This window comes from Salvia splendens, chromosome 16 (assembly GCF_004379255.2).
Source record: "Salvia splendens isolate huo1 chromosome 16, SspV2, whole genome shotgun sequence".
Taxonomy (NCBI): domain Eukaryota; kingdom Viridiplantae; phylum Streptophyta; class Magnoliopsida; order Lamiales; family Lamiaceae; genus Salvia; species Salvia splendens.
Genome location: NC_056047.1, coordinates 8,728,353 through 8,754,108, shown reverse-complemented (window position 1 = coordinate 8,754,108; position 25,756 = coordinate 8,728,353). Strand labels below are relative to the sequence as shown.

Sequence of the window (25,756 nt, the reverse complement as noted above, 5' to 3'; positions counted from 1 at the left end):
GCTTGGTTGACCATGCATGGTGACTTGGCCTATAAATAGGCTAGCCGTTCCACTGCATTCTACACACAATTCACAAGCATAAGCTCTCTCTCTCTGCATAGTTTTTCTGTCGAAGCTCTGCCCTCTCCTCCATCCAGTTCGCCGGAGCTCTGCTGATTGCGGTGCTGCATCAAAAGAGACGTAGCCGTTTTACCTTTGGGGACGACACGCCAAACCGAGAGCACTACCGGGGCGTATCTCATCTTGCGGGAAGAGGCCTCCTCGACTCGGCTATCATACTGGTTTAGTTGTTTCGATTTCTATTGTAATTTCTTTAGTTCAGTTTCTCCTTTTCTTTCGGGTTGTATTACGCCCTACTGTTATCTCTTGTAATCCCCAGAAACCAACATAGTCTTGATTATTTTTTATCTTAAAAAACCAGAAATTAAAAAATAATCATAAGGGGTACTCAAATTTTTTACAGGTTAGATCGAATCAACACAAACGGAAAAGAATACCAATCATCATCAATGGAGTAAACAATTTTGAATTAATTAAATACCACTGCATAATTAGTATTCAATGAGTGGATTTAAATTTGAAATAGTGTATTTTCTATGGCTAATTTTCTTCCGAATTCAATTTTAAAAGGCTCCACACGTGTCCCACCACCCCTTGCATTATAGAGGTCTCCTTCTCTCTATCTCTTCATAGAACTGGCAAATGCAATGCACTCTTCTTCTTGTGGGGGCCTTCAAACCATCTCTATCTAAACCAACATCATCATTATCTTCAATCTCTTAGTAAGTCTTGTTTTGATTGGCTGCATGGGCTTGTTTTGATTGGCTGCAGCCTCCTGCCATCTCCTTGTATGAATTCATTACAACTTTCTTGTTTTGCAGCTAGTCTACGCAAGCATAAGCTGTCCATTTTTGCCTCAAATGCTGTATGTATAGTTGTATCTGGGGTAGCTTTCCTATTGATATTGGGTTGTTGTGGAGCATCAATGGGTGAATCTTTGGTTGAGAGGCCAACTTTGGATAAGAAGGTATGCTGATTTTTCCCTTTACATAGTTGGTTTTGTCCAATTCATTTTGATTTTTTGCTCTGATTGTTTGTTCTGTTATGTGGCAATAGGTTCTTGAAATCTTTCTCCTTGTTTGGCATCTTGTTGGGGGAAATGGTGTGGTTTTGATTTTTTGTTAGCTTCTCGAATTTAGTATTCTTACACGTGTTGCAATAGTCAATAGTTTCTTGAAATGTTACTCATAATTTAGTGTTTTCACACATGTTGCAATAGATTATTGAAATGTTACTCATAATTTGGTAGCATTATGGCTCTTGAAATTGTTGTATAATGGTTAGTTTTTATTTGATCAGCTAGATTCTTGAATAAAGTTTTTAGCTATTGTATTCTTGAATATGTTGCAAAGATTCTTGAACAAAGTTGATCTGTTTCTGGCATACACAGATGGATGAGCCCTTTAAGCCTAGTGGTGGACTGGATGTGTCTATTTCATTTGGTAGATTTGAGAATGATGTTCTCTCTTGGGAGAAATGGTCGTCGTTTTCTCCGAATAGGTATTTGGAGGAGGTCGGAAGTCTATCGACTCCCGGGTCAGTAGCTCAGAAGAAGGCTTATTTTGAGGCTCACTACAAGAGAATTGCTGCTAGGAAAGCTGAGGAATTGGAGGAGGAAAAGTCGATAGTTCCTGCTGCTCGTTTCTTAGATGAGTGGAGAAATGATGATTGTCTGGAGAGTTCGTGTGGGATCGATGCAGAATTAGGTCTGTCCAACGGTGACAGATCAGTTGAGGTGGCTGCAGAGTCAGAGTATGCATCTACTAATGCAACTTCTGCCAATGAAGCGAAAAAAGATGACGATAGTTTTGATTCTAGTAAGGAGAAATCCACGTTGGATGTTTTCGTAGATGGGATAAGGGAAAGAGACAGTGCTGATGTTGGAGTCGAGAGTGAGGGGTGTTTGGCTGATGAAGGTAAGGATGAGTTGAGCTGTGAGGCAGTCGAGCTTGGACCTAATGCCGCTGTAGAAGCTGCTTCGCCTGAGATGGAGAAGCCACCGAGAAAGAAAAATGGTGTGAAGGAATTAACTCCTAAGTCGAATGTAGCTCGGAAGGTAGAAAACTAGTACTCTTTTATGCACAAATTTGAGACTGATGTTGATGATCTGTTGAGTTTTTTAGTTACCTCTTTCTGTTTTTGAAGGCGAATTCGACTAAAAGGGACACAAATTCGGGTAGGGTTCAGGCGAAGCCTTTGCCATCTTCGACTCCTCGGAATTACAAGGCAGCGCCAGTGTCCACTCCCACGTCCGCTTCACAGCCCTTGATGAAGAGAGCGAATGGATCACAGGTGACTAAAAGCACGAGAGGAGCTTCCAAGTCGTTGCACAAATCTCTTATATTGGATCCGAGCTCTTTGCCTGCTCAATCCATGACTAGGAGGTCGCTGATGGTGGAGAAGATGGGGGATAAGGACATCATCAGACGAGCATTCAAGACTTTCCAGAATCGCATGGATGGATCTTGCAACGAGGCAAAATCCAGCACTGTGAAGAAGGTGAGCCGCATGGTGTTGAAATAGTGATTTCTTGATCTCTTTGGTGCCTATTGGAGTAGAAAGTGTTGAATTTTTTTATGTTATATCCTTTGCAGGTGACATCTACTCCTCCGGAGGCAAGGGTCTCGACTCCTCCCATTCGTAGAACGAGGGATGATGCTGAAAAGGCGTCTGCTCAAAGGAATCAAGGTGGAACAAGATCAAAACCTTCTGAGACAAGGTGAGTTATGGTGTTATAGTCATGGTTAGGTATCAAGAAACATGTTATGTGAGGTTGATTGGGTTCTTATATAGCAGATTGTATAGAGGTAGTCTGGTGATGGATACGAAAAACACGAACATTTCTGCTGCCTCGTCTAGCATTAGCTTCAGAAGCCATGACAGAGCTAAGAAAAGGAAAGAGGTGCATAGTCTTGATCTTTACTTCTTTTCTAGTGCTGTTTTCGCTGGTGTTGGATGCTCGTTGGAGTAATTTTAGTGAAGTTATCGCAGTTTCTGAAGGATTTGGAGGCGAAATCAGTGGCCAAAGCAGCAGAAAATGCTCAGCTTAGTGCAAAATCAAAGGTACTAAATCTGTATATATGTAGTTTGTTTGTGTGAGTTATTTGAGAAGAATAATAAATGGTTCAAATTGTTTCACCATTAATCAAAGTGATGCTTATCTACAAATGAAGTGTGATAACTGAAAGAGGCAAATCTGATTTAGGAAGAAAAGGATTCTGAGATTAGAAGATTGAGAAAGAGCCTCAATTTCAAGGCCAAGCCACTGCCTTCCTTCTATAAGGATCGAACGAAAGCACACCTCGAAAAGGTACTCTTATATCAGACAGTTTGACGGTTGTGACTTGAATCCGAACACTATGACATTCACAAAACCACAAAATTATGTCATACTCATACGTCGTGCCACATTTGACCCATGAGACAGTCTTAGAGAAGTTGATGTGTATACTCATACGTCGTGCCACATTTCCCGACAATGAGCTTCACCAGCAACTAATGAAAGGCTTGAAATTGTAGGATCCTCACAACAAGGAGCTCCACTAGCAACTAACGCGGCCTGACTAAAGAACGTTCGTGCCACATGTCCGGTGACATGGAACTTACTCCAGAAGCACCAGGCTCTTTGCTAGCTGAAAAATTATGGCAATTTTTGGAAGGTGTGTGAAGCTGCATAGGATTGTAACATGTGATAGCCATTTAAACTGCAGTGGGTACCTTTTTTTTTAATCGATTTATTGTTTGAAAGATTCATATGTATATATAGTACTAGTATTAGTATGTTTTTATGTAACCACATTTGTTATTAGTTGTGAATTTGAAGTTTTTGTGATGAGATATAGCAGGGTCTTACTCAACTTTTTGTGATGTAAACATAATTAGTGGATAACAATAGAACAAAAAAGTAACCTATAGTTTCAAACTATTGATCCGATTTTCCTTTCTTTCATGCTTATTGGATTTTCTTGACTTTTGCTCATATGATCATTTTCTGAGTATTTTTATGTGACTTAACCTTTAAACTTACACTGATTTCTACATAATTTTTTTTCATTTTGGAGAGGGAATTTCTATGTAATTATGATCGTATGCTATATTATAACATTACACACATTCTATATGAAATTAAAAATTTGAATTAAATAAAATCCTTTCTAAAAACGTCTCTACTTTCCTAAAAGGCTGTATTAAGATTTCAATTTAATCCCTGAATTCGAGCTTGGCCAAACATAGAGCTCTTGAGTCGTTCCACATCAGATAGTTTCACAGGCTTCACTATGAACTCCTTGGCACCCTCTTCCAAACATCTATAACACACAAATTTAACATTAAATACTCTCTCCGTCCCGCTTTAGTAGTCCCATTTGAGTCGGGCACATGTTTTAAGTAAGTGTTTGAGTGTATAATAAATAAATATTGTAGGTGGACATTGGGACCACTTTTAATTGAATGTGTAATAAATATATGTTGTAGTGGATGTTGGGACCCACTTTTAACACTTTTTTACTTACTTTGTAGGCATTTTATATTAGTTTATCTCAACCGGGACCCCTAAAGTGGGACGCCCGAAATTGATCAACCGGGACTCCTGAAGCGGGACGGAGGAAGTATTAATTATACTTTATTGCAAACCATTTTTCAAACAAAAAATGTGATTAGATTAAATACAAAGGTGTCACATAAGAAAGGAATGACTAATTATTTTTTAAGCGACCTAATCCAAGCAAAGAAGAGAGGAAGTTGTTATCCTACTAATTTGTGGACCATGGTTGCACCAAATATTTGATTTAATTATTTAATTAATCTTTTCACTCTTTGCCAAAAGCATATGACGCCCCATATTCAGTGATTTTGACACATTGGTAGTATATATATTTTCAATAAAGAAACCCAAAACAATTTTTAATAGCTAATTAAACTACTTTGAGAATTACACAAATTAAACTAGTTTAATTAGGGAGAAAATTACCTGTCAATCCGAGCCACTACGTTCTCTGATGACATGATCACTACTGGTGTTTCTCTAAAAGTGGAGGAACCCTGTTCGAAAAACGCATACATTGTCTTATATTCACTCTCGTATTTTATCTATCGAAAAACAACATTGAAACATAATTGGACCAATTAAATTAAATCAATTTCTCACCGACCACCTATAGAGCCAACCCTGATAATAAATAAGTTAACGAAATTAATTTATTAAGTAACTAACCTTTATCTTTTTCAGCAACTCAAAGCCAGTCATTCCAGGCATGCAATAATCTGTAATAATCAGATCCACTTTTATCTCCTAAAAAACAAAATAAAATCAGTCAACACCACATAAACCAAATCATTAACTAAACAAATCATATTTTTTCCAAGTTACATTATAATTAGCAGAGCCTTCATCTTCATGTAGACCTAAATACTGCAAAGCTCTTCTCCCACTATCAACTGACGTCACTGTAAAAATGTCAGCAATATTTTAAAAATCACCATAATTTAGGAATAAAAATTATTCAAGAAAACTGTATCTATAAATCTTACCTTTGCAAGAAGTGATTCTTAGCAACCTTTCAATGACTTTCCTATCAACAAGACTGTCATCAACGGCAAGAACATGAACTTCATTTGAATCCAAACATGGTGAAAACTCACAATTTTGGGCCATTTTCGATACAAAAAAAAAGAAGAAAATAAAATTTGCAAAACCCAAAATCTGTGCAAATAATCTTCAAGCTTATTTGCACGTTATATAAGAAATATTGGAAGCTGGAACAAGAAAAGAACAAAATAGAAACGTGAAGTGGATGAAGGAAAAGTATGAGCCAATACATATAAAGAGTGAAGATTTGTGTGTATATATTATGCAAGAAAAATTTCAAAATAAAATCTGGTGAAAATCTGTTTTTGTAGTGTTTGAAATTGAAAAGTACACGGCTGAGATTCTTGAATCATTATTATGGCTTTGGTTGATCCGATTTTCCATATCACAAGAGACTTTTTTGAGATTTTTGTCTAAACTCTATCTTTTTATGATTAATAATTAATTCGCTCGACATATATTTCTAAATGTGTCCAAAATAATGTGACCGGATTAATTTGATACCTCTTCAATGAATTGTGTTAATTATATTAGATGCATGGGTTTTAAAATATGAAATAAGAGATTGCATTATTCAAATCAAAGTGTACAATATCTAGAAGATTACGAGATTTATTGTTTGTTTTGAGTACATAGTATGAAACGTGTGTGGATCGATGTACTATAATTTATTGTGTTAATTTCAATGTTAGATTATGTACTAGTGGAAATGGCATTTATGGAAGTACTATATTCAAAATATTTACCTTTAAAATCAATGATTCTAACTAATTATAATATATATTTATACGTCTCTAAAGTTATAAAACCATCTAAGTTACTCAAGGTAGTATAATAATTGAAGGGAAAATTTCGAGGGAAAAGTCACAGGTTTGAAATTAATACACCGACTTCTTTAAATTTAAGTGATTTGCTGTAACTCTGTAAATACTCGTATCTGTTAGTCGGAATGTCACAAATGAATGCCGAAACTTAATGTTATCAATTAAAAACTGATATCTTTGTAATTATTCTTTTAGCATAAACAATACCGCCCACACATTTGATAACCAATTAAAACACGAAAAGGGACAATTTTTTAATATCGTTATCATATAGGGCAAAGAAAAAAAATGGAGGATCAATTAGGAATAGGCTAACCAATTTGTTACCAACCTACTTCTAATCTTAATTTGTTGCAAGATAGATAGTTTGCGTGGTGAGATATAGTTGGATAATTTAGATTTGGTGTATAGCATCTAAAGATTTTGTATTAATTATTAGCTAATTATCAATGCTATTTTTAACCAACTATTGTACTTTATATAACAACGCATCCTAATAAAGATTGGAAAATCAATTTCAAATGCAAATTTCTTTTCTAATCACAAATTCGAATTGAAATGTTTCTATTAATAAAAAAGATAAAGAGATGGGTAAAGAATATTACGATGGTCCGAACAAGATCTTTAAAGGTCCCATAGATAATTTGCTTTATATTGAAATAAAACAAAACAAAGGTTGCCTTTATTTAAACAAGATTTTCTGCGCGCATGCTCATCAATGAGAGGCGGCGGACTTTGGCGGAGAAGCGGTGGTCCAAAGAGTTGGGATGAGTAGTGGGGACGGCGCCGCCCTCCCTCCCATTATTTCTTGTGCTTCATTTTCTTTTTCTACTCTGAATATGTCACCTAGCTTAAGAAAATTTGTGATATTTGCTTTGGATTATAACGTCGAATTTGGATTTCGAATTTATGTTTATGTAATGAGCCGTTTATTTTGGATGTAATTATCTAAATAGAGTTTGATAACAAAATGCAAATCATAATTTTTTGAAAGAATAGCCTTAATATTTAGGCTAGTTATCTCACCCTTGAAAATGCCTACATATCAAGTATTAACACAGAGGAAAGTCACTAGATTCACCAATGAATATTTTTGGTCTAACAAAAAAAATAAACCCATAATAAAGGACCACAACTAGGGATTATCGAAATACTTGTAATTCATATAATTGAATCCTAAATTTTGAAGGGATATTAGTCTCCAAAAATCATACTCTTTGGTCTAATTTTAATATATTTCACGAACTTTGATTAGTTTAAAATATTATAAACTTTACATTCTGTGTGTTATTTTCCAATTTGTTTCAGTGGAAACCTACTGTACGTGGGCAACCAAAAAACGTTTATGATATTTGGACCATCTTTTAAGTTCTTGGCAAGTAGGATAAAAAATCACGTAGAAAGACACGTTGATTTAGTTGTACCAAGTAGGATAAAAGACAATCATGTATGTTAGTCGGATATGGTGATGGACCGGGCATCGGACATAACAAATGGAATGTCAATTTTGTGACATTTTAGATCAATTTTAAAATTTGTAAAAACTACAAGAATTAGACCAAAGTTTGTAGTTTTAAGAACCAATACTCAATTCTAAAATATTGAGATAGTAATTAAATTAAAATGCACTACCAACAATAAGGACCACGATAAGAGATGAGTAATATCTAAGATTCGAATAATCGAATAAGTTCCAAGTCCAAATTAATTTAACATATAGATTTTTAATTATATACTTCAAGGAATACTCCCTCCGTCCCATTAAATATGCAACATTTGCTTTTCGACACAAGATTTTATGTAGTACAGTATTGTTTTGTGAATTAATGAAGAGAGAGTAAAGTAAGAGAAAAATAAAAATAGAGAGAGTATTATTTCCATTTTTAGAAACGTTTCATTTTTAATGGGATAAACTAAAAAGGAAAACATTTCATTTCTAATGGGACTTGGAGTATTTTATTTATATACTCCGTATTTATCAAAACATAAACTCCATACAAAACTAAAAAATACATTTCAGATTTAGTTATAAAATTCTGTATATTCAAATTCGGACTTTCAAAGATTTCGCATGAGGTCAATTTTATATTCTCTCAAAATTCAATTTGTCGTATGATTAGGCAAAAATCACATCTGAAAATTGAATGTAAAAAACACAAGTTGTTTCAAAACACATCCAACTCTAGTAGCATAAGTAGGTGCATACCTAAAATCGACTTAGTTCAATTGTCAGAATTTTTGTTGAAAGAAACGTTGATCTACGACGAGGACTGGATTGAATAGATTGAAATAGTAGAGTAGTACTAGTACAATTTTGGCGTTGGATTTCAAAGGTATGCTTGAGTTGGAAACATTGGATTTGGAATGAGAAATAAGTAGGTGCATACCTAAAATCGACTTAGTTCAAGCCATGTTCCGGGTTCAGATACCGGGTTTTTCAAGTCATATCTGCTGCAGTTTCTGAGTTTGAATACCCAATTTTTCAAGTCATATCCGCAAATACACAAATCCCTAATTATCTGTAACTCACAATTCACCAGTTCCAATTCAGTTAACAGTAAATAACTTTAATCACGATATACATACAATATTGCAATCCTGAATTATTAAGAAAGTACTGCAGAATTCTGGTAGATTTAAACTCGTATCCAATCCTATTGAAACTGTTGGTCCAGCACAAAATGCCCACACACAAAAAAAAAAGAATGCCCACACAAACAAAAAAAAAAAGAAAAAAGAATAGTAGTAATTCGCAGCAACAAATCTGAATTCAATTCTAACAGATGATTACACTAAAACTTCCCAACAATTTTGGATTAATGCAACAAATCTCCAACAAAATCATAGCACAAGGAAAAGTCAACAAATCGATCGAATCAGAAACACCACCTGCAAAAATAGGGCAAAATTCTCCCCCTATTTCTTCTGGAACAGCTTGCTTTTGTTGTACTTGAGTTTAATCCAATTGACGCTGACGGTTGCCCCCTCCTTCACTTTCTTCGCCGCTACCTTGGTCTTCTCATACCCCACCGCCGCCACAACCTTAGTTTTCTCGTATCCGGTGGCGGTCACTTCCTTGGTCTTCACGAAACTCTCGCTGAACTTCTTTGACAGCTTCGGAGCTCCGTCGCCTCCCGCGGCGTTGCTTCCGCTCCATGAATTTCCGTTCGACGCCATTGGATTTTTTTTCTAGGGTGGAAAAGTGGGGAAAATAGAAGTGGTGGTTCTAGAAGATTCGAGGAGTATTCTCGATTTGGAAAACGGAGGAGAATTCTGCACCTCGAGAATTTGCCTATGAATATTTGATTCCGAATTTCGGATAAGTTTTGGGATTTTGGCTTTTAAATTTAGAGAGAGAGCGTGTCGTGTGAGGCACGAACAAATCATGAGCACCTCAACTTGAACATCAATTTTTAAATTACTTATTTAATGGTTAAGTTTACAATTTATTATAGCATCTCCAATGGCAGCTAGCGGACCGGCTAGCCGATTCCCGGCGCTGGCCGGTCCACTCGCCGAACCATTGGAGTCTGCTAGTGCCAAATCGGTGGAAAAATCGGCGAGCGGACGCGGATCGGCAGGCTAGCCGCCATTGCAGGCTCCCGATCGGCGAGCGATCAACCAGTTCAATTTTTTTTCGAAACACTATATATACGCGATTTGCACGTCATTTTCATTCGCACCACTTGTTTTAACGAGTTTTCTCTCCATCTTAATTTCTGTACAAGAGCAACAACGTGAAATGAAGAACAACGAGTATACTCTAGGGACGAGTGGGTCTCAAACTCCCACGGTACCCATGGGAGGTGGATGGGGTCCGATGGCCGGGTACTACAACATGTACCCTTGGCAGCAGATGATGCCCGGGATGGCAGCCGGGGCCGGGGGTGGTATGCCGGGATGGCAGGGGGGCTGGCAGGGGATGCAACCCGGGATGCAGATGATGCCGGGGTAGCAACCGGGGATACAGATGATGCCGGGGTGGCAGCCGGGGATGCATGGGACGCCGGGGGGACAATGTCTATCGCCCCAGTTTTGATTTTTTGACTGCTTCTTCACACACATCGACCCCATCGGAGACGCAGTTCACTAGGTGTGACACTTTCTCCTTAGAGGAGTTGGTGATAGATCTCGAGGATGCGGACACTCCCGTTCAAACGGGGGGAATAGGGCGGGGTCGGGGCCCACCAAAGAAGAAGAAGGGCAAGGGGAAGGGCAAAAGGGTGGTCGGCGAGTCGTCGCAGCCGGCTGATGACGACAGCCCGGCACGGAGGAAGTGGACGGATGCAGAGAACGTCGCGCTGTCCAAGGCTTGGGTGAGTGTTTGCGATGATCCCCTCCATTCGAACAATCAGAGGATGTGGGCTAAAATATCAGCAGCCTACAAGGCATTTTTCCCGGAGGGGAGGCCACACAACGGGGAGGAGTGCCGGAAGGGGTGGGACCGAATCAGGGCTACAAGACTAGTGGCCAAACTGACAAGGACTGCAGTAGGATAGCGGAGAAAGCCTTCCATGTGCCTGTGCTTTATAAGGAGTTCACCTACTGGAACTGCTATGAGGTGCTGATGGACTCCGAGAAGTTTCGGGCAGGTGTCGATGCTGGCTGGCCGAAGAAGCAGCGACTGAACTATGCCGGTGATTACAGCGACAGCAGCGGCGGTTCCCACGACCTCCCCGAGGATGTTCAGGAGTTCTCGTCCCCTCCATCGTTTACTCGCCCCACTCGCCCGGTTGGTCAAAGGCGGGTGCAACGGGTAGCGAGGGGGGTCGCCCAGGGGTCCCAAGAGGTCCAGTCGGCATCCCCCCTGTTGGCACGTCGCCAACTGAGCTCGCCTTCTTCGCGCGTCAACAAACGCGGGCTCAGATGCACAAGATCTTAGCTGAATGGAGGGCGACAACTGACCCCGTGGAGAAGAGGTTTCTTCACTCAATGCTCGAGAGTATGCAGGTCGATTTGGATGCCGCCTCGGCACAGTTGGGGGGCTCAGACGCGGGCTCAGATGCCGCAGATTTGGGGGTCCCGGATAGAGGCGACAACGACGACGGCCACGAGGAGTGAGGTGGAGGCGGGGGCTCGTGTGTGGAAGAGGGTTTTCTTTTTTTTTAATTAATGTAATTTTTTTAATTAATGTACTTTTTTTAATTTAAATATTATTATTGAATTTTCTCGTATCTGTGTCGTAAATTTAATTCCGTATTTTGTGTGATTGTTAATTATTTGTTTTTTATATTTTTGTTTATTGTGGCTAGCCTATTGCTTGTCCAGTTGTTTGTCATGATGATGTGACATGAGGAGTTTTAGTCCTGATGATGTGGCAGGAGGAGTTTGTGGCTAGCCTATGACTGACCTATGGCTAACCTAAAACCATTGGAGATGCTCTTAATGACACACAAAATCGAAATATCTTTGAAATTTCATTATCGCGATTTAATGGCATTTTTACAATAAAGAAATGTTTAGATGTCAATAATGGGTTACATCGTGGAATAATTTTCCCAAAGGGGAAATTGGAATCTAAAGATAATATTTCCAACGTGTAAGAATATTAATTATTCTCGAATATTAGATTTTCAGTTCAAAAACATTAGATTTTGTTTATTTGGATGATCATTGTAGCTCTAAAAATACCCCTGTTTAGCAATTTTTGTGCGCGTATAGTTAACTTTTTAATTGTGTTGACATTAGATTGTTTTGCAATTGCGTTTAATCACTTCATAAACAAGAAATCAATGTACAAAAAAAAAGTACTCGTGTAACAACAGAAACGTAACTATACTTCAAAAACAAGAAATTATTGAAACCATGTACAAAATCAATCAAATAATGTGTAGAATATCCTAGTAAACGGAAAATAAATGTTCGAAAATAATACTGTTGGGATTTACGCACACAAGGCTTTCACACACTCAAACAGATCACACACACACTCACTGTTGTATGAGATCACACAATGCAGGAAACACACACACTCACACTTTGAGTATTGAAGATGATAATCTTGGAGAGAAAACTGGAAAACTCTTTATTGATTAAACTCTATCTCTAAACTACATACATGGTGAGCTATTTAAAGCTCTATAATCACGTAGCAACTGCTACTAACTAACTACAAGAAGAATCAAGAAAGCAAGAAGAATAACCGCTACATCTCGGCTAACTAACTGCTGCTCCAACGGCTAGTTCGGCTAGGTTGCTTCTACCTTCTCGGTTCAAGACCGAACTCCTTCCTCGGTTCAAGACCGAACTCCTTCTCGGCTTACAACCGAACTCCTTCTGCTCGGCTCATTCCAGCTCAACGCCGAGCTTCCTTACCGAGCTTCCATACCGAGCTTCTTTACCGCTGAGCTTACCGACTTCTGCCTTCTTCTTCTTCTCGGCTAGTTCCAGGCTAGTTCCAGCTCGGTAAGCCGAGCTTACCGAACTCCTTTCTAGCCGAGCTTCTTCCAACTGAAATGAGCACTCCATTATTACAATTCTCCACCTGAGGGCTCATCTCAGTTCTTGCACAAACATTGATCCATTTCTTGCAATGATCAAACTTGTCTCTACCTAGAGACTTTGTTAGCATGTCAGCCGGATTGTGCAAGGTGTTAATCTTAATCACCTTCACTCTCCCCTTTTCAATCTCATCTCTAATGAAATGCAACTTTATGTCTATGTGCTTGCTCCTTTCATGAAAACCCGGATGTTTAGCCAAGCACATAGCTGAGCTGCTGTCACAATGAATCACCATTGTCTTTTGGTCAAAACCAAAGTCAGAAATCACTCCCTGAATCCAAAAACTCTCCTGTACAGCTGCAGTGAGAGCTATATACTCTGATTCTGTTGTTGAGAGAGCAACAACACTTTGCAACCCTGACTTCCAGCTGATTACAGTTCCAAACATGGTGAAAAGATAACCTGTTTGGGACTTTCTGTTGTCCAGGTTTGCAGCATAGTCTGCATCACAATAGCCCTGCACAACCTCCTCAGATTCACCTTCCCAGCCATTGAACACAATCCCCCAGTCCTTAGTTGACTTCATGTACCTCAATATCCACTTAAGAGCATTCCAATGCTCCTTCCCCGGGTCTGCCATGTATCTGCTAGTCACTGAGATAGCATGAGCCAAATCTGGTCTTGTACAAATCATAGTGTACATAACACTTCCAACCACACTAGCATAAGGGATAGCCTCCATCTCATCAGCCTCTTGCTTAGTTTTAGGGGCTTGTTCCTTTGATAGCTTAAAACTCTGGGACAGAGGAGTTGATGCAGCTTTTGCATTTTCCATTTTGAATCTCTGCAAAACTTTCTCAATATAGTCAGTTTGCAGCATCCACAGCTTCTTGCAGCCTCTATCTCTCTGAATATGTATGCCTAGGATCTTCCTTGACTCTCCTAGATCCTTCATTTCAAAGCTTGACTTCAGATCTTGTTTAACTTTCTGAATTTCTGTCATAGAAGGCCCTGCAAGTAGCATATCATCCACATAGAGTAATAGGTAGGCAATGGGAGTCTTGTCTGCCTTCTTGATGTAGATGCAATCATCATATTCTGACTTGGAGAAGCCAATCTTCTTCATCTGTGCATCAAACTTCTTATTCCACTGTCTAGGACTTTGCTTAAGTCCATAAAGGCTTTTCTGTAACAGGCACACCTTGCCTTCTTCTCCAATCTTCACATAGCCCTCTGGCTGTTCCATGAAGATAGTTTCCTCTAGATCTCCATTGAGGAAGGCTGTCTTCACATCAAGCTGTTGTAGCTCCCAGTCAAGCTGATTCACCACAGCCAATAGAATCCTAATCGAAGTGTGCTTCACAACAGGTGCAAACACTTCATTGAAATCGATTCCCTCCTGCTGTGTAAAGCCTCTAGCCACCAGCCTTGCCTTGAACCTGATTCTGTCTTTATCAGTGATTTCTACCTTCTTTTTAAACAACCACTTGCAACTGATCAGCTTCCTCTCCTTTCCATCTGTATTCAGCTTGGATTTGTCCACCAAAATCCATGTTTTGTTCTTGAGTAAAGACTCTATTTCCTCATTCATGGCTTCAATCCATCTTTCTCTATCTTTACTCTGCATAGCTTCTTTATATGTGAGTGGATCTGCACCATCAATACCTTCAGCTGCACACAGAGCATAATACACAACATCAGAGAACTTTGTTGGTGGCCTTGTTTCTCTTCTAACTCTGTCCCTTGCAAGCTGATAGTCCCTGATAGAGTCTGATATAGACTCACCAGCCTGGTTGCCCTGAGTTGGAGCCTCTTCTTTATCTGAATCAGACTCACTCCCCGAGTCAATGACTCCACCTGCTCCTAGGCCAACCCCCACAGGCTCCACCTTGAAGAAATCACCCTCATCTTCATTGGAGTCCGGCTTATCTTTCAGGAATGGCATCTGATCCTCCAAGAACACCACATCCCTACTCACCAAGACCTTCTGCTTACCGGGCTCAATACACCAGAGCCTATACCCCTTAACACCTCTCTGATACCCCAGCAAGATACATTTCAGAGCCCTAGCTTCAAGCTTACTTTGCCTAGCATGAGCATAGGCTGCACACCCAAACACCTTGTATTTTGAGTAGTCACTGTGAGCTCCATACCACATGTAATCAGGAGTTTCAGATTTCAGGGCAGTAGATGGGCATTTATTGATGAGATAGGCTGCTGTATACACAGCCTCACCCCAGAATCTGCTGCTCAAACCAGACCCAAGAAGTAGGCACCTCACCCTCTCTAGGATTGTCCTATTCATCCTCTCCACAACACCATTTTGCTGAGGATTACCAGGAACAGTCCGGTGCCTCTTCATACCCTTCTCTTTACAAAACAGATCAAACTCAGCAGACAAGAACTCTAGGCCATTGTCTGTCCTTAAGCATTTAACACTTCTACCCTTCTCTAGCTCAACCTCCTTACACCATATCTTGAACTTTGTGAGTGTTTCAGATTTTTCTTTAAGAATATATACCCACAACTTTCTTGTATAGTCATCAATGATAGCTAGATAATACTTTCCTCCACCAATTGAACACACCGGTGAAGGCCCCCAAAGATCACTATGTATGTAGTCTAAAGGGGCTGTAGAAGAGTGAATACCTGTAGGATAGGGTGCCTTCTTAGCCTTTCCAAGTATACATTGCTCACAGGGGTCCATCTTGTTGAAATCTCCAGAGATCAGACCCTTCTTGATGAGTTCTTTCAAGCTTCCTTCGGCTGGGTGGCCCAATCTCTTGTGCCATAGCATTATGGAATCATCTGACACTGCATTGCTTTCTCCATCAACAGCCTTAGCCTTCAGATAATAGAGAATATGCTCTCTGTCAGCCTCCATCATCACTACATCTCCAGATTTCACAAACAATTTTCCTTGACTCATCAATATGGTGAACCCTTTCTGTTCCAGCATTCCCAATGAGATGAGGTTCCTCTTTACTTCTGGAATATACCTCACCCCAGTTAGGATCTTTATAGAGCCATCTTGTAGGCTTAGCTTTACCTTCCCTATTCCTTTGATCTGACAAATGTGGTTATTACCAAGAACAACCGTACCCGATGCTTCTTGAAGATCATGAAACCAGCTTCTATTGGGGCACATATGGAAGCTGCACCCCGAGTCCATAATCCACCTATGACTGACCCCACTATCACTGATATTCATGAGTTGAGCCGGGGGATCAGCACTCTCCACACAATCAGATTGATTGTGTCCCTCTGAGGCCATCTTTCTCTTCCATGCATGACAATCTTTCTTCAAATGTCCAGGTTTCTTGCACCAATAGCAAGCTCTGGTTTCCTTCTGAGCATCTGAACTTGAGGGTTTAGGGCCCTCAAACTTCTTCTTGAAGTTCTGCTTCTTGAACTTCTTCACATTCAAGGCCTCTGCAGCTTGAACATTGGAGCTTGCAGAGCCTCTGTTGGCTGTCTTCTGGAGTTCTTTGGCCATCAAGGCTGAATAGACTTCTGCATAGGTGATAGGTTTATCTCTTCCATAGATGATTGCATTACTTAGCTGGTCATACGAGCTAGGCAAGGCATTCAATGTGAGAATGGCCTTATCCTCATCTGAGATCTTGACATCAACAGATCCCAGGTCATCAATGATCTTGTTGAACTCCTCTAGCTGCTCAATGATGGACCTATCTCCAGAAAAGCTATAGGCATACAGCCTCTTCTTGAGATACAGCCGGTTAGCCAAGGATTTGGCCAAGTAAACTTCATCTAACTTGTCCAAGATCTCCACCGCAGTCTTGGCTTCTTGAACTTCCCTCAAGACCTTATCTCCAAGGCACAGGATCACTGCAGAATGTGCCTTGAGCTGCATCTCCTCCATCTTTGCCTGAGCTTTTTCATCAAGCACTGGAGCCTTCCCTTTCTCATCTGGTTTTGCAAGAACTGCCGCCAAGCCTTGTTGAATTAAGATCGCCTTCATCTTCATCTTCCACAGGCCATAATCATTCTTGCCTGTGAACTTCTCTGCATCAAGCCTTGCTGCCATCTCTGAAACCGTTTGATCCTCTGCAAATCAGCTTCAATATCCCTTTCCCACAGACGGCGCCACTTGTTGGGATTTACGCACACAAGGCTTTCACACACTCAAACAGATCACACACACACTCACTGTTGTATGAGATCACACAATGCAGGAAACACACACACTCACACTTTGAGTATTGAAGATGATAATCTTGGAGAGAAAACTGGAAAACTCTTTATTGATTAAACTCTATCTCTAAACTACATACATGGTGAGCTATTTAAAGCTCTATAATCACGTAGCAACTGCTACTAACTAACTACAAGAAGAATCAAGAAAGCAAGAAGAATAACCGCTACATCTCGGCTAACTAACTGCTGCTCCAACGGCTAGTTCGGCTAGGTTGCTTCTACCTTCTCGGTTCAAGACCGAACTCCTTCCTCGGTTCAAGACCGAACTCCTTCTCGGCTTACAACCGAACTCCTTCTGCTCGGCTCATTCCAGCTCAACGCCGAGCTTCCTTACCGAGCTTCCATACCGAGCTTCTTTACCGCTGAGCTTACCGACTTCTGCCTTCTTCTTCTTCTCGGCTAGTTCCAGGCTAGTTCCAGCTCGGTAAGCCGAGCTTACCGAACTCCTTTCTAGCCGAGCTTTTTCCAACTGAAATGAGCACTCCATTATTACAAATACCATGCCCAAATTAACTAGTCCTTGTTTGTTGTCTTTTGATACTTATTTTTGATCCAATGAATCCCGGCAGCGGCTCCCGTCTTGACCTTCTTAACGCCGGTGGAGGCGGCGGCCTTCGTCTTGCCGGTGAATTTGGAAGTAGCGCTGCCAGAGTTTGTGTTGGTGGCGGGATGGCTGTAGAGTGGCTCTGGATCCCATTGAGCGGCCCATGATGTCTCGTAAGAGGTGTTCGATGCCATCGATTTCGATTCTTGGAGAGAGGGATGATGATTTTGAGATGAGATTATGAATTTGTGAGAATGGAATACAACTTATATACATGAGAGCGAGGTAGAGAGGGGGCGCTAAGCTTCCATGAAAGGATTATGTGAGCGTGTTTCCGCCGTCTAATGTGAACGATTTTTTGGTGTGAATATTAGTATCTTCTTATGATAATTGATGGATGGAAAATAAAAAATGGTTATTAATAAGAGCATCTCCAATAAGAATATCTCAGCCATAGCCCAGCCACAAACTCCTTTTGTCACATCATCAACACTAAAACGCCTCCTGCCACATCATCAGGACAAACAACTGGACAAGCAATAGCCCAGCCACAATAAACAAAAAAAAAATCCCGCTCGCTGATCTGGAGCCTGCAATAGCGGCCAGGAGATCGGTGAGCGCATCACTGAGCGCTCGGGAATCGGCGTGCGCTCGCCATTTTTCTTGCCGATTTGGCGCTCGCCGGCTGCAATGGTTCGGCGAGCGCCAAGAATCGGCTAGCCGGTGCGCTCGCCGCTATTGGAGATGCTCTAAAGAACATATTTAATTTTATGAAGAAAGTTATATGAATATGACCAATTATCGAAGTTTCATTCAATATTGTTAGCCGTGGGAAGGCCAATCGATTTCGACTTTTACAAACCACATTATCCATGAGAGTTTGACAACTGGTTAAACTAATTATGAAAATAAGGTCGATCTTTGACCATAAATCCTGATTTATTAATCACGTAAATATTTAAGTTTTCTTCCATTTTTCGGCAAGTCCTGCACTCAAAAGCATAAGGACTGAAATGCCAATATCAAAAGCATTTGCAGAATGATCTAGAAGATTTTAACCAGGATTTGTTCTAGATGCCTGTTAAGAACCCTCTTAACCTTACGTCGAAACCCCTGTCTCACGATTGTACAACGACCGTGCCGGCGTCCTAATTCTAGGATCGGCGGCGATCAAACGATAGGCTGGCGCGGAATTCCTCCGTCGGCAGCAAGTAGGTTTGATGTAGTATTGCACAAGTAAAGTGGGCAAGTTATTTCTTCATTCATAAGTTTCGAAAAATATGAAGATGCCCTATTTATAATATTCTAGACCCTAGGGTTGGTTCGACCTAATCCTATACATCGGGAAAGAACCAACAAAGAAAACCCGACGGAGCTTATAAAACGCTCGACCCAATAAGAAATTAAATAACAAAAGAGAAATACTTAAACAAAATATAATAAAAACGTAAAATAATAAAACACTATTCTATTCTCCTCCAAGTCGTCCGCCGAGCTGCTGCCGAGCTGCTGCCGCTACTTGCCGAGCTGCTGCCGCTACTTGGTGACGAAGTCGTGGTAGCGCTCCGGCTGCCTGATCTCCTTCCTCGGCCTCAACTTCCTCACTGTGTCAACGTTCACGGCTTGCCTCTCCGGCACTCCGACGTCGACCTCTCCTTCCCTTGTTTCGTCCTCACTCCCCGGCACAGCCGAGGATGTTGTTGTCGTATCCCCCGCCCTATGTGGGTCAGTGGCGCTCGTAACAACTCCCCCGGTCTTAGAGACTTCCTTGTCCTCAAGGGAGAGGGTAGGAAACCGCTGACGTATCTCCGCCAATGGCTCCCACGAGGGCGAATCGGACCCGTCGGACCACCGCACTAAGACATGCTCCATTGCCGCTCCTTTGTGCCATAATATCTTCGAGTCTAGAATGGCCACGGGCTGGACTACGGGTCTATTCCCCACGAACAACTCCGGCAGAGTGGTGACCGGATCGTCCTTTACGAAGGCGCGCAAAAGGCTGACGTGGAATACATCATGAACCCGACTCCCCTCTGGCAACCGCAATTTATATGCCACTGGACCGATCCTCTGAACTATTTCGAAAGGGCCATAGAAACGCCTAGCTAGCTTTGCCGAAATGGGCCTCGCTACAGAATGTTGCCTATACGGCTGTAATTTCAGCCACACAAAATCCCCAACATCGAATTCCACATGACGGCGATGCCGGTTCGCCGTCGCCGTCATCCGTTGCTGCGCCCTGGACAGATTATCGCGTAGTTGGACGAGCAGTTCCCCCCTCTCCTTGATGAGTTCCGCAACGCTAGGGGGCGTTTTGGCTGATGGGACCGAGGCTACCAACAACGGAGGCTCCCGACCATACAGCGCTCTAAAGGGGGAAGTGCCTAAGCCCGCATGGTGGAAGCAATTTAATGCCAATTCGGCCCACGGCAAAAAATTCGACCAAGTCGATGGCTTGTCTGCTGTGAAGGCTCGTAAGTACTGCTCTAGCCCCTTGTTGCGTATCTCAGTTTGGCCGTCGGATTGCGGATGATATGCCGTCGTGAAGTTCAGTTTGGTCCCACTTAAACGAAGTATTTCCTCCCATACCGCGTTGAGGAACACAGAGTCCCTGTCCGACACCAAAGTCTTAGGAAACCCGTGATGACGGACCACTGTATTAACGAAAAGGTGGGCCACCCGCAAGGCGTCGAAACGAGTCGGCAGCGCCGCGAAGTGGGCATACTTCGAGAGTCTATCGATCACCACCATAATAGTGGTGTACCCGCGGGACTGAGGTAGGCCCGTGATAAAGTCCATAGATACGTCGTCCCAGACCTGCGTCGGTACCGGCAAGGGCTGCAGAAGGCCCGCCGGTTTCTGCGTCGAATACTTGGTGGCTTGGCATATTGCACACGCGTCAACGAAGGTCCGTACGTCCTTCCTCATCTTAGGCCAATAAAACCCTGCTGCTAACAAGCGAAACGTTCGCTCGTGGCCCGGATGGCCCGCCATTGGAGTATTATGATGTTCCTCCAACAATAATCTCTTCACGTTGGACAACTGACTCACCATTATCCGCCTATTGAAGTAAACTAGGCCGTCCGCCAGGCTAAACTGAGGGGGTGCGTCCCCTGATCGTATACGGGCCGCGAGCTCCACCAGGTCCGACCGCGACTCTGTCTCCCGGCGCAAGGTGTCCAGCAGGCTCGGGATCGGGTGCGCCACAGCCGTAAGACAGGTGGCGTCGGCCCCTTGTGCTGCCTGGTCGATCTCTGGAGCGGGCTCCGTCTCCCCCGGCAAGGCCGTGTCCTCCCTTCTCGACAGAGCATCCGCAGCCCGATTCAATGCTCCCTTCTTATACTCAATGCGGAAGGTGAAACCCATCAACTTCCGGACATAAAGCTGCTAGTCTGGGGTTTGAACAACCTGCTGCAGCAACTCCTTCAAACTCTTTTGGTCGCTACGGATGACAAATTCCCGGCCCAACAGGTACTGACGCCATTTCTGGACTGCCTCAACGATGGCGTATAGCTCCTTGTGGTAAGTCGAGGCGACCCTACGGCGCGGACCGAGCTTGCGACTAAAGTAGGCAATGGGATGGCCCTCCTGAATCAATACCGCTCCTATCCCGGTGTCCGAAGCATCCGTTTCCACATATAATGTTTTGTTGAAATCTGGTAGGCGCAGCACTGGGGTCGACGACATAGCTAATTTCAATGCCTCAAACGCGGTGGTCGCGGCCGGGGTCCAGACAAACGACTCCTTTTTTAGTAGGTCCGTTAACGGGCCCGCGATGACTGCGTAGTGGGCGACAAATCGTCTGTAATAGCCTGTCAGGCCCAAAAACCCGCGAAGTTGCTTAACATTTCGCGGTACGGGCCACGCCGTCATTGCTTCTATTTTGCGGGGATCTGCCTTCAACGTGCCATCTGCAATTAAGTGGCCCAAATACTCAACACTGGTGCAGCAAAATGAACATTTGGAAAGCTTTACATAAAATTGGTTGGCGCCCAGGAGCGATAGTACCTCTGATAAATGCTCGCAGTGTGCCTCCAACGTCGGGCTGTACACCAAGATGTCATCGAAAAAAACGATGACGTGCCGGCGCAGGAGGGGCTGGAAAATAGTGTTCATCGCTGCTTGAAAGGTGGATGGGGCGTTGGTCAGGCCAAAAGGCATCACCAAAAATTCGAAATGCCCGTCATGTGTGCGGAAAGCCGTCTTAAAAATATCTGATTCGTGCATCCTGATTTGATGGTACCCGGAGCGCAAGTCGAGTTTTGTGAAAAACTTCGCCCTACCCAATTCATCGAACAGCTCATCCGCCGTGGGGATGAGGAAGTGATCCGGCACCGTTGCTAAATTCAAGGCACGATAGTCGATGCAGAAACGAAAAGTCCCGTCCTTTTTTCGAATCAGTAGGACCGGGGATGAGAAAGGACTTTGACTTCGTTGAATTATGCCCTGCGACAACATCTCCTTAACCTGTCGTTCAATCTCGGTTTTCTGAAAGTATGGGTAGCGGTATGGCCTGACATTGACCGGTTTCGAGCCCGGGAGTAAATGAATCCTGTGATCGAACGCCCGCGGTGGGGGGATTCCGCATGGCACATCAAACACCCCTTTGTGAGCCCCGAGGATCTGTTGGCATGCCTCCGGCAGGTCTGCCGGGAAGTCCAGCTCAGCGGCTGCGCCAGGCGCTGCCTCTTCGTCCGCTGGCAGTGCGATGATCTCATAAAACTCGTGAGATGTCGAGGACGACGCCAGTAAGGAGAGCGAGTGCAGCGAAATGGCCTGAGGGCCCGGCCGCCTTCCCTGTATCGTCACCGGATGGCCATCCCTCCGAAACTCCAACGTTTTCCCCACGAAATCTGCCGAGATCCGGCCTAAAGACTCCAGCCAGTCCATGCCGAGTATCACATCCCATCCGTGCACATCGAGGATGTGCAAATCTGGCAAAAACTCTGTTCCTTGTATCGAAAGTTTAGTCCGCCTCGAAATGTGGGAGCATATGATCGATGCCCCATTCCCGACGTACACCCGGAAGGGTCGAATGCGGTATAACTGCAACCGTAATGTCTCCGCGAACCGGGAATGGAGGAAATTGTGTGTACTGCCTGTATCAATCAAAATTCGCACCTTGGTGACCCCAATTTCCCCTACCACCTGAAAAGGTACCGAACGATTTCCTCCCGTAAGCGAGTGGAGGTGAGAAATATCCTCCGTAATCAACTCCTCGTCGGGAGATAGAACATCCGGGGTCTGGCCCGATTCCTCCCACTCGGGATCCCCCACATAACATAACAACCTCGTTGTACACACGTGGCCCGGCGTGTATTTCTCGGGGCAATGCCAGCAAAGGCCCTTCCGCGAGCGTTCCGATTTCTCGGCATTGGACACTCGAATCGGCGTTACGCGAGGGCGTTCCAGCTCTGGGGCTGGCTGGTTCGGCTTCGCTCCGTGGGCAGGGCCGCTCGGCGGCGGAGCAGGAAAGTTCTGCTGGCGGCTGTCCTTCGGGGGCCACTGTCGCTTTTGCGACGACGTCGAAGCTTGCTGGTACCGATGGTCTTGGTTGGCCGCTAGCCGTAAGGCCAATGCCATAGCTTCGGCCAATGTCTGCGGCTGTTGCAGCTCCACCTTCTCCTGAATAGGCATTTTAAGGCCTTCGATGAATACCGGGATTAATATGTAGTCCGGTACACCTTCAACCCGATTTAGATACTTCTCGAACGTGTCATGATACTCCGCCACAGACCCCGTCTGAACCAATTTGGCTAGAGGACCGATATAATTTCTGAAGCTCTGCGGATCAAATCTGTGTCGCACATCCTCCAGAAACTCAGGCCACGTGACGTATTGGTTGTTATTTCGGTAATTAAATATCCATTCTGCGGCCGGGGGATCAAAGAGCATTACCGCATAGTGTAAACGGTCTTCCTCCGGCAACATAATATGATCAAAGTAGTACTCCACCCGTGAAATCCAGTTCGTCGCGTCTGACCCGTCGAAGTGGGGGGCACGCATTTTGACCCCGTGATGCGCGTCCGACCCATATGAGTATTGGGCCCTATCCCTTACGGTTGGCGGGTCCCAGCACGATGCGAGGCGGCGGTGATCACGCCCTCCCCGCTGCCTTGCCGCTGGCTGGTCCCAACTCGAAAGGCGGCGAGGCTGATACGGCACCATTCTGGTATCGTACCCACCATCCGGCTGCCAGTGACCCCTTCTCCAAGGCTCGTCGCGGCCCCCAAAGCCACCGCGGCGGCCGCCTCTCGCGCCTCTCATGTCGCGGCGCCCTAGGAAACGTTTGCGAGGGTTCGCGGCCCGTTGTACCCCGTCGAAGTCCCTATATTCCGCATACTCGCGATCCTCCGAATCCCAACCATCATCCGCGGGATCCACATCCCGGTTGTGCGGCAACTCCAAGTTATCCACCCGTACCTCCAACTGATCAAAACGGGCCATAATCCGATCAAAACCCTTGGTGATCGGGTCGACCCCACTCGTCTCCGGCCATGGGCGCCCCGAGACCGACGGTTCACCCCTGGTCGACTGCTGGGATTGCCCCCCTACATCGCGGGTGGTTCCCTAGCGGAGGGCGACGTGCCGATCCGAGAACCAATTCTTGCGCGTTCCCCCCAGTCAACACCGGCGGAGATCGCTGTAATTCCTCTACCGTATTCATAAGTTCAACAATGAAAGCACCAGTTTGTTAAGAACCCTCTTAACCTTACGTCGAAACCCCTGTCTCACGATTGTACAACGACCGTGCCGGCGTCCTAATTCTAGGATCGGCGGCGATCAAACGATAGGCTGGCGCGGAATTCCTCCGTCGGCAGCAAGTAGGTTTGATGTAGTATTGCACAAGTAAAGTGGGCAAGTTATTTCTTCATTCATAAGTTTCGAAAAATATGAAGATGCCCTATTTATAATATTCTAGACCCTAGGGTTGGTTCGACCTAATCCTATACATCGGGAAAGAACCAACAAAGAAAACCCGACGGAGCTTATAAAACGCTCGACCCAATAAGAAATTAAATAACAAAAGAGAAATACTTAAACAAAATATAATAAAAACGTAAAATAATAAAACACTATTCTATTCTCCTCCAAGTCGTCCGCCGAGCTGCTGCCGAGCTGCTGCCGCTACTTGCCGAGCTGCTGCCGAGCTGCTGCCGCTACTTGGTGACGAAGTCGTGGTAGCGCTCCGGCTGCCTGATCTCCTTCCTCGGCCTCAACTTCCTCACTGTGTCAACGTTCACGGCTTGCCTCTCCGGCACTCCGACGTCGACCTCTCCTTCCCTTGTTTCGTCCTCACTCCCCGGCACAGCCGAGGATGTTGTTGTCGTATCCCCCGCCCTCTGTGGGTCAGTGGCGCTCGTAACAATGCCCTTTGGAAAAATGGAATGTTATAAAATTGACCAATGATCAAGTTAGAATATCATCTCTGAAACCGAAGAAAATAATTTTATTCCCTTAGAAATATAGTATTTTTAATAGAGAAAAGTTGGGATATTAGTTTAGTGAATAATTGCTTAATTTTACCCGCAGATTGTTTGTTTGTGCATGTGTTTTATTAGGTAAGTCTATTTATAATTTATTTTCCAGATGGGTAAACATTTAGGCTCACTTCACTAGTTGTTTTATTTCAACCTTCATATTTTCAATGATTATTTGATTCTTAATGAAATAATTTCTGCGCAATATGGTCATATTTTTGGGCAATAATAAACTGCTTAAAATAAATATTTGAAGTAAAAAATCAAGTCCAATTCATAAATGAAATTGGGCTTAAGTTTTGTCCATCAACAATTTCCAATTGTAAAGTGGATTTGGGCTTTGGTTTTATACTTTCGATAGCATATTACAGGGTCTAAGTCATAAGTTGGAGACCGATCACATAATCTTAACAAGAAGAAAATTTCAAAAACAACAAATTTCCTAAAGATAAAACACAATTCTTGTATCATTATTCATTGGATTGCATTTACTTCTCCAAGTACATATTTAACACTTCATTATCATGAGTTCTGTATATAACATACAATATTCTCTATAAAAAAATAACTCTCATCATCCCACGTTTAGTTAACCTATACG

At 43.3% G+C, this 25,756-nt stretch overlaps 2 protein-coding genes across 6 annotated transcripts; one reads left to right on the top strand and one right to left on the bottom strand.

The window, feature by feature from the left end:
• Positions 1–611: 611 nt before the first annotated feature.
• On the top strand, positions 612–3,868 carry LOC121770789 (protein WVD2-like 7). Of its 5 annotated transcripts, XM_042167564.1 has the most exons (9): positions 612–782; positions 882–1,027; positions 1,451–2,116; positions 2,206–2,559; positions 2,655–2,779; positions 2,857–2,962; positions 3,043–3,123; positions 3,266–3,370; positions 3,580–3,868. In XM_042167564.1, the coding sequence occupies exons 2-9, from the start codon at positions 986–988 to the stop codon at positions 3,604–3,606; spliced, it is 1,506 nt and encodes a 501-aa protein (XP_042023498.1). In that variant the 5' UTR covers positions 612–782; positions 882–985; the 3' UTR covers positions 3,607–3,868. The 5 variants fall into 5 exon arrangements, with proteins under 5 accessions (XP_042023498.1, XP_042023497.1, XP_042023496.1 ...); XM_042167563.1 differs by lacking the exon at positions 612–782 and having other exon boundaries at positions 798–1,027; positions 2,866–2,962; positions 3,052–3,123; XM_042167562.1 differs by lacking the exon at positions 612–782 and having other exon boundaries at positions 798–1,027; positions 2,866–2,962.
• Positions 3,869–4,019: 151 nt separating this feature from the next.
• On the bottom strand, positions 4,020–5,979 carry LOC121770790 (two-component response regulator ARR3-like). Its single transcript, XM_042167565.1, has 5 exons — positions 5,590–5,979; positions 5,429–5,505; positions 5,273–5,350; positions 5,030–5,100; positions 4,020–4,367 (listed from the first exon to the last, which is right to left on the bottom strand). The coding sequence occupies exons 1-5, from the start codon at positions 5,711–5,713 to the stop codon at positions 4,256–4,258; spliced, it is 462 nt and encodes a 153-aa protein (XP_042023499.1). The 5' UTR covers positions 5,714–5,979; the 3' UTR covers positions 4,020–4,255.
• Between the last annotated feature and the right edge of the window lie 19,777 nt (positions 5,980–25,756).